The sequence below is a fragment of the Nicotiana sylvestris genome, chromosome 9, assembly GCF_000393655.2.
Source record: "Nicotiana sylvestris chromosome 9, ASM39365v2, whole genome shotgun sequence".
In the NCBI taxonomy this organism is placed as follows: domain Eukaryota; kingdom Viridiplantae; phylum Streptophyta; class Magnoliopsida; order Solanales; family Solanaceae; genus Nicotiana; species Nicotiana sylvestris.
The window spans coordinates 158,778,235-158,787,717 of record NC_091065.1 but is presented as its reverse complement, the minus strand read 5'-3'; the positions used below and the strand labels follow the sequence as shown (position 1 = coordinate 158,787,717).

The 9,483-nt window shown below is 42.5% G+C and overlaps 1 protein-coding gene across 1 annotated transcript; it reads left to right on the top strand.

The window, feature by feature from the left end:
- Nucleotides 1-7,318: 7,318 nt before the first annotated feature.
- On the top strand, nt 7,319-8,260 carry LOC138878485 (uncharacterized). Its single transcript, XM_070158168.1, has one exon. It carries the CDS (start codon nt 7,319-7,321, stop codon nt 8,258-8,260), a length of 942 nt encoding a protein of 313 aa, XP_070014269.1.
- The last annotated feature ends 1,223 nt before the right edge of the window (nt 8,261-9,483 follow it).

The following is a 9,483-nucleotide window of genomic DNA, read 5'->3' as shown; positions in this document are numbered from 1 at the left end:
CTAGGTTTCCTAATACCCAAAGTCTTGAAAATGGAGTAAGGCATCAAGTTGATACTTGCCCCCAAATCACACAGAGCTTTTGCAAAGTTTGCACTCCCAATGGTGCAAGGAATGGTGAAAGCGCCGGGATCTTCTAGCTTCGGAGCCATCGAGTATACTATTGCACTAACTTGGTGCGTCATCTTGATGGTCTCACAATCCATGGATCTTTTCTTTGTCACCAAGTCTTTCATGAACTTAGCGTACCCCGGCATTTGTTCTAGAGCTTCCACCAATGGCACATTAATTGATAAGCTCTTCATCATGCCAATAAATTTCTTAAACTGGTTCTTATTTTTCTGCTTCGCAAGCCTTTGAGGATAAGGTGGAGGTGTCCTTGGCAAAGGGGCTTTGGCTTTAGGCACAACCGTTTCCAGCATGTCTATTATGTGTTCCCTAGACGGGTTCACGTCATTCTGAGTTTCCACCTCGGCATCTTGGATATCAATCCTCACTTCTTCATTCAAGTTCTCACTAATAACATTCTCAACCACCAAAGGGATCTCATCCTCTTGCAACTCAACTTCATCACTCAAAATTTCTTTTTGTTTGGAGGCATTCACATCACCGCCTTGTCCACTTCTTGTAGTTATTGCCATTACATGCCCAGAATTGTTCCCACCCTTCGGGTTGAACCGTATCACTAGGTAGAGCCCCCTTAGGGTGAGTATTCATGGATTGTGAGATTTGGCCTAATTGAACCTCCAAGTTTCTGATTGAAGTATTGTGGGATGCCAACTGGGCATCAGAGTCAACATTTTTTTCATCATCTGTTCAAACATCATTTCGATTCTCCCCATTTCATTGTTGGAAAAACTAGGACATTAGGATGGAAATGGGGGATGGATTGTTCGGTTGTCGATACATCGGGGGACTTTGAAAGCCTTGCCCCCGATTTTCTTGGTTGCCATTGTTCCAACCACCCTGATTGTTGTTTCCACCCTAGTTGTTGTTATTGCGACTCCAATTACTGTAATTGTTATAATTATTGTTCTGGTTGTCCCAATTTGCATTTTGGTTGTTGTTCCCCCAATTACTATTCCCTTGTTGTTGTTGATTTCCCCAATTGCCTTGGGGCCTCCATTGTTGTTGGTTGGAAGAATTGCCCTTTTGGCCCTAATAGTTGTTCACATATTGCACTTCTTCATTCTGCTCATCATACCTATCATCTTAGAACCCACCACTATCTTGGTCATATTGATCCGAACTCCCTTGGTTTTGTTGACCTCGTTGTCTTCTTTTGTTCACTAACATGTTGACACCCTCCATAGCATTTACTTGTCGTGGAGTTTAGACCTGTTGTAATTGTGCCTTTTCTAGCTAGTTTATTATTGTTGTCAGTTCTGCTATTGCCTACCCATGATCATAGAGCTCTTTGTGCAAGTGAATGACTGTGGGGTCACCCTATGGCACATTGGCTCTACTTTGCCAAGTGGAGGACGTGTCATCCATCTCATCCAATATTGCATTAGCCTCATCATATGGTGTGTTCATGAAATTGCCCCCGGTGAGTTGGTTCACTATGCACTGATTTGTTGTGTTAATGCCCTGGTAGAATGTCTGTTGTATCATTGCCTCAGTCATATCATTATTTGGGCAATCCTTTACCATGGTCTGGTATCTCTCCCATATCTCATGCAGTGGTTCATTGGGTTCCTACTTGAAAGCTAAGATTTCATCCCTCAAGCTCACCATGTGGCCCGACGAGAAAATCTTTGCAATAAATTTATCTGCCAACTCATCCAAGTAGTGATGGAATGGTTGGGAAGCCTTTCAAGTCAATCCAAAGCCTTCCCTCTAATTGAAAAAGAGAATAATCTCAACCAAAGTGCATCCTCTAACACATTTGTTTGCTTGCTCCCCCAACAGGTATCCACGAAACCCTTAAGATATTTGTAAGCATTCTGATAGGGAGCACCTGTGAAATACCTTCGCTGCTCCAACAAAGTCAGCATCACATTTGTAATTTGGAAATTGCTCGCCTGGATCGGGGGTGGGACAATTGCACTAGCATATCCTTGGTTTGGAAGCACCCAAGGACCCACTCTTGGAGGTGGGGGGAGGGTCTGGAACATTATCATTGGCATGTCGACCTCTCCTTTGAGCTTGCAGAACTATAGGTACCTCATCAGCAATATTGGCATCTACCTCCTCCCCTAGTGGAAGGTCTCCAAGAAGTGAGTTGTTGTTGTTCGCCGCCATTTTGTACCTGAGTAGGCGACACATACAAATTGGTAACACGGAAGGAAAGAAAAACAATACACAAAACTATTTAGATAGATAGCCAAAACCGTTAGCTCCCCCCAGCAATGGCACCAAAAAAGTGATCGAGTCCAATCCTACACCACTACAAAATGGCAAGAGCGGTCGATGAAGCTTTTACCTGAGAAGGTCCGGATCGAATCCACATGGAGCTAGAATGTTTGGGATTTGGATTCCTATCTAAACTAGCAGTGCATAGTGCTCTTAATTACACATCCAATCATATTTCTTTGTTTGTTACTTCTAATTTTATTCTAATAATATGCGAAATTAAACTAAGTATGAATGCTAGTAAGGTTTTTTAAATGGTTAAAGAGGCACTAGGGAAATGACTTTCTCCTAGGTGAATACTTGATGGGATCTAAAGCCTAAGGCAAAGTTGTTATGTTGGGGATTTCGATATAGCCAATTCACGAGACTACTCACTATATACCTCTCTGTAGTTTGAGTGACTTTGCCCTAATTGACTTTCTCAAGACCAATTGGGTGTAAAAATTTTGCAAGCAATATAGGCTCAAGTCGAGTATTACTATCTGTAGGTTTAACCCTTTAATTGGGGTTATCAATCTCTTGAATACACCCCAATTTTTTGTTGGACTGATTTTCCTAGACTCAAGCTCTCTTTCTCAAGAAATGCCCAAGTCAAAAAGACACAAGTTAGTGTTTTCAACCACTAATTCAACATGGAAAACACAAATAAGTCTAAATATCAACTACTCATAAACATATAAGCCTTAAAACAAAAGACCTATCAAATACCCAGACTAGGTTTGAGTCACAACCCTAGCTAATGGGTCTAGCTACTCATAAAAGGAGTATAAAATGAACAAGAATCCCTAGTTATCAGCCATCTGCCCTGGAGTGCGAGTAGCGGGAGTCTGTGCTCCTCCCCCAGCCTGAGAGACGTCTAGTGCTACAGGAAGTAAGCCTGCCTGGGCGACACTCTCCATAAGTCCCACTAGACGGACCAGAGCATCCTGGAGTACCGGAGTAGCGATGAACCCCTTTGGGACCTGAGTTGGCCCTGCTGGAACGGTCTGGGCTGGAGCCTCATCATCAAACTCTACTTGAGGCTCCGTCGCTGGTGTTGTTGCTCTAGGCTGAGACCTGCCCCTACCTCAGCCTCTAGCACGGCCTCGGCCTCGGCCTCTGCCCCTCGTAGGAGCTGCCACTGGTCTTGGGCTGCTGATCGGTGGATGAAGAAGCACGTGTTCTAGCCATCTGCGAAAGAACATAATAGAAGTTCAATTAGCATTGAGGGGTCAAATCGCATGATAGAGAAGAATAAATGTGAAGTCATTCCTAAACTCAGTAGCCTATGGGGATAAGCACAGACGTCTCCGTACCGATCCCTCAAACTCTACTAAGCTTGTCCGTAAATTGTGAGACCTAAGCAACCTAGAGTTTTGATACCAACTTGTCACGAACTGGATTCCCCACCCTCGGAAGTCATGATGGCGCCTACTCATGAAAGCTAGTCAAACCGAATTTTATAGATTTTATTGCCCTTTTTCGTAACCTTTTAAAAATTTCAAAATTAACATGTGATCAATAGTGGAATAATAATAATAATAATAAAAGAAAGGCGAAAGACGAAATCTGATAATATAAGTTAACTAAATACTAGTACGAAAATCCAAAATACAACTCTACCCAGAACATGTGTCACAATGTCACGGACCATCTACGAATACTACAAGTAGTGGTCTGAATAGAAAAATACAAGTCTGTCTTTGAAATAAATAAAAACAGAATGGAAAGGATATAAGGGGACGCCAAGGCCAGCGAACGTCTGCAGGACTACCTCGGGTTTCCGTTGCACTGTAGGTAGCAACCTCACTATGGTCCAAAAGTTCAGTACCGTGATCTGCACACAGTGCAAAGTATAATATCAGCACAACTGACCCCATGTGCTGTTAAGTGTCGAGCCTAACCTCAGCGAAGTAGTGACAAGGTTAGGACAAGACTACCAAATAAACTTCTGCAGTTAAAGCATATACGACAAATAATAATAACGGAAACTTGCAGTTAAAGATGGGAAGGGGGAACATGCTGCGGGGAATATCAAGTACTAACAGAATTTCAGTAGAGAAGCATAAAGAACATCATAAATTTCATATCAGTAAGAATAAGGAAAATAATAACGAATCAATATTCACTTTTATTATTTATGGTTACGGCGTGCAACCCGATCCCATTCATATAATACTGTTGCAGCATGCAACTCGATCCAATTCATATAATACTATTGCAGCGTGCAACCCGATCCAAATCATATTATACTATTGCGGTGTGAAACCCGACCCCACCTGTCCTCCCTTATTACTCCTTGTTGCGGCATGCAACCCGATACCATATAATATTTTTGCGGCATGCAACCCGATCCCAATATACAAATCAACACCAATCACAAAAGAATCCTGGCAAGGGAACAATAATATAACAACAATATCCTAGCAAAGGAAAAAATATCACAGGCAATAACATCCCGGCAAGGGAAACAATATCATAAACAATAACATCCCCGCAAGGGAATCAACTATAGCCAATCCAGTTACAACAGTTAATTCACAAATAAACCTCAACCTGAACCAATATTAGACAATTGCCAATTAATAAGAATTCATCATAAATCTTGTACCACAGTTGCTAACCATTAAATTAAGCATGATCAATACATAATAAAATCACAACAATCCAAATATAAGACTCACGAGCATGCTTGACACCAACGTATAGATACTCGTCACCTAACCTATACATTGTACTCGATACTAACACATAGTAAATAAGACATAACACCTATTCCCTCAAGCTAAAGTTAGGCCAAACATTTACCTCAACTTCCACGGCCAAACTCAAGCCTCAAGCACCGGTTTCCCTTTAGATTTTGCCTCCAATTTACTTGCATCTAACCCAAATTAATTTAACAACATCAATAAATGCTAAAGAATTTAACCCCAATGCTAGATTATAGGTTTTCTATCATTTTCCCCAAAAAGTCAAAAATCGACCCCAGACCCGCTTGGTCAAAACTCAAGAATCAGACCAAAACTCAATCACCCATTCACCCATGAGCCTGAATATGAAATTAGTTTCGAAATCCGACCCCGAAACGAGGTCTAAATTCTAATTACTCAAAACTGCCCTAACTCTACCCAAATTCCCAATTTCTACCATGAAAATTCTTGATTTTTGGTTTAAAAGTGATGAAAAACATTAGATAATTGAAAGAGAAGAGTATAGAATTGTTTACCAATACTTTGGGGATGAATTTGTGTGAAGAAGATCTCCTCTAGGTCTTGGTAGTTTGAAAAATATGAAGAAATGGGTTTTGCCCATTTTTAAAACTATTTTTGTACAACTAGGCAGGCCTTCATCGTGCTCGCGATGGGCCTGCCGCGTTCGCGATAGGTCAAGCCCAAATGGCCTTCGCGTTTGCACTGGATGGACCATGTTCGTAGAGCTTTAGCACTTTAGGCCTTCGCGTTCGCGGTTGCAAGTGAATACGGTAAAAATCAGTGGTTTGATTTTACGATCATCAAGCAATTCGGTTTGATTATTATACTATCTACAAGATATTGTCTTATTCTTTTTAATCTTTCACTTAGCATCTATTGCCTGACAACTAGCATAAAAAAAGATCACATATTTTATAACCACAAAATCAAATCTAATTGTTATTATCATTTTCAAGGTAAACAGTTTGGCGCCCACCGTGGGGCTAAAAATAATAGTGAGTTTTTCTTGTTGGTTTACTACATAACGCAAGTTATCTATTATGCTTTTTCTTGTCGAAGAATCTTTAATTTCAGGTCAAAATGTCTAACTCCATGAATGCACATGAAACCAATGGTCTTGTGGACCATGGGGAAAATGGAATAGCTGTTCTGGGTATTGGTGCACTGCCAATATAAGCTCCCACACTAACAGAAGCGTACGACAAGGAGATCAACAAAAAGCTCAGAAAACCCTAGCTACGGAAGAACGAGAGGTTAGCCTTCATGTTATTTTTGAAATGTTGCAGGCACAACAACTGGCAATTGCTCATCTGCAAAGTCACCAGAAAGCTCCTAGCACGGTAGCACCGAAAACGGCTTCCTAAGACGAGAAAGTACAAGAAAGATCAAGCGACAACGGGTCGGCATTCGACCTCACCCTCACAAAGATGCTCGAGGTCCTCATAAAGAGGATCGAGTCAGGCGAGAAGAAGATAGAATCCAACGTCAAGAAGGTAGAGACCTGCAATTCCAGGGTCGACCAAATTCCGGGCGCACCCCCAATCATGAAGGGTGTGGATTCGAAGAAGTTCGTACAGAAGTTGTTCCTGCAAGAAGCGGCTCCGAAACCTATTCCAAAGAAGTTCAGAATTCCTAACCTTCCGAAGTACAATGGAACCTCAGACACCAATGAGCACGTCACTGCTTACACTTGTGCAGTAAAGGGCAACGACCTTAAGGATGACGAGATCAAATCTAGCCTACTAAAAAAGTTCAGAGAGATGCTTTCAAAAGGGACGATGATGTGGTATCACAACCTAGCCCAAAACTCTATAGATTTGTTCGCCATGCTGGTAGAATCCTTCATAAACGCACATGCTGGTGCCATCAAGGTAGTAACAAGGAAATCTGACGCCTTCAAAATCAAGCAAAGGCAGAACGAGATGCTGCGAGAGTTCGTATCTCGCTTTCAAATGGAACGAATAGAACTACCACCAGTCTCCGATGATTGGGCAATGTAGGCCTTCACTTAAGGTTTGAACGAGCGAAGCTCGATAGCTTTGAAGCAGCTGAAGCAAAACTTAGTCATATATCCCCTCGTGACTTGGGCGGACGTCCAGATCTGATACCAATCAAAGATCAAGGTTGAAGATGACTAACTAGGAGACCCCTCGGGCTCAGTATATCTTAGCAGGCTTCCGGCAAAGGAGCCAAAGCCAAACAATGAAATATTCCAACCATACACTGAAGATAGAAAAAACGTCCCGAGGCGCAACATTCCCCGCAATGACCGAAGGATGGATCAAGGCCAGAATTCTCGGGGACTCATTAACAGAGCTAGGTTCGATAGGCACATAGGGCCGACAGAGGCACCCTGCTTGTCGGAATACAACTTCAACGTCAACATTTCGGACATCGTATTCGCCATTAGTAAAATTAGAGACGTCGCATGGCCAAGTCCTGTACAATCAGATCCTTCGCAAAGGAACCATAACTTGGTGTGTGAATTTCACTGCACACACGGTCACAGGACCGAAGACTATCAAGCCAACAATCAGTTCCGGGAAAGAGAGGCGACCAAGAAAAATGAAACAGATGAGCCACAACATGTCATCCACATGATCTTAGGAGGCATTGCTGATCCGCAAGAACCTATGATCAAGAGAACAAAAATATCCATCACCAGGGAAAAGCGAACTCGAGGTTACATAACCGAGGACGCTCTCACCTTCAACGACGAATATATCAAGACCTTGTCTCAGCCTCATAACGACGCATTGGTAATCTATTTTCCTGTAAATACATTTCAAATTAAATGTGTACTTGTGGATCCAGCTAGCTCAGCCAATATTATTAGGCCGAGGGTGGTGGAGTATCTCGGACTGCTTGACCAAATCGTGCTCGCCTATCGAGTCCTCAACGGGTTCAACATGGCGAGCAAAATAATAAAAGGGGAAATCACCCTCCCAGTCTTTGTGGTCGGCACTATCCAAAATGCCAAATTCCATGTCTTCGAAAGAGATATGAGGTACAACGCATTGCTCAGAAGGCCATGGATACACTGCATGAGAGCAGTTCCATCTACCCTCCATCAAATGATGAAATTTCTGACAAAGGACGGGATAAAAACCGTCTACGAGGAACAACATGCATCAAACGAGATGTTTGCGGTACACGATGTGGTACCGCCGCCAATACCTCCACCGCAAAGGGGGCCAAATAAGCAAACGGCAAAATAGAAATAATAATCTATATTCTCAGTTACACCCAACCAAACAAGGCAAAGGACCATACCGCGTCCTCAAAACAAACGATTGAAACATATCGAGGCCCGAAGCGCCGTCAGCACTAAGGTATGATCATCTTTTCTTTTTAGTTACATTTTACACTAACCTGTGTGCATGTATCCGATCAAAATAGTCGATGCGCTTTACAACTTGAAGGCCTTAGGTTCTGAAAGCATACGTTACACTTTTTTCCTTCGACCTGGTTTTTATCCCAAGAAGTGTTTTACCGGCATGATTTTTAACGAGGCAACATCCATATGCTACCTAAGAAAGACTCAACAAGTATTCAAGCCTTCTCTTCAATCAACCTCGAATACTAGGGAGCATCCCCCCGGAAGGTCACCTCCTTAGAGAAGCCAAGATGTGCTAAATGGGGTCTCGATAGGAAAATGATGTACCGGGCCAAACGGTCAAACGAACCGTGTCTGTACAGAATAACCTAGCCCTTGACATCAAAAACATGTATACTTGTACCAAGTAATCTAAGAATATTTTCCCCTCCGTCAAAGCATTTCGCATTTCAAAGGAGTTTGGTATTTTTTTACAAAAACGGCTTCAGAGCCAAAAATGTCCCGAACAATCGGAGACTGACGTCAAAAACTCGAAGCCATATACCCCCGGATCGGAAGCTTTGAACTTGTAAGCCCTCAATGGGGCAACATCAAGGGTATAAAAACGACTCCAGAAGCCAAGAACATCCCAAACACTCGGGGACTAGCGTAAAACACTCGAAACTGTATGCCCCCGGGTCGGAAGCATCAAGCTCGTAAACCCTCAATGAGGCAACGTCAAGTCTACAAAACTGGCTCCATAGCCAAGAAAACTTTTAATGCCTCGGGGAATGCCGAGGCCATAGGACCCCATACGGGAAACCCCGACCCTGTAGACCTTTATAAGGCAACACCAAAAACTATAAGACCTCAAGCAAGGCATAAACCATACTTGTACCAAGTAACAAAAACTGTAAGACATCAAACAAGGCATGAAACATACTTGTACCAAGTAACCAAAACTGTAAGACCTCAAAGGCATGTAAAAATTATAAGACCTTACGAAAAGGCATTATCCCGACCTTAAAGTTAAGGCTATATATTCGAACTTGTAAGACCCCTAAAAAGTCATTCCCTCGATATAGACGCTGAAACTACTTCACTCGGGGATTGAAAGGCTCCAGC

Excerpts from the sequence above, each read along its gene's own strand:
- LOC138878485 (XM_070158168.1), top strand. The coding sequence starts at position 7,319 with ATGGATCAAGGCCAGAATTCTCGGGGACTCATTAACAGAGCTAGGTTC.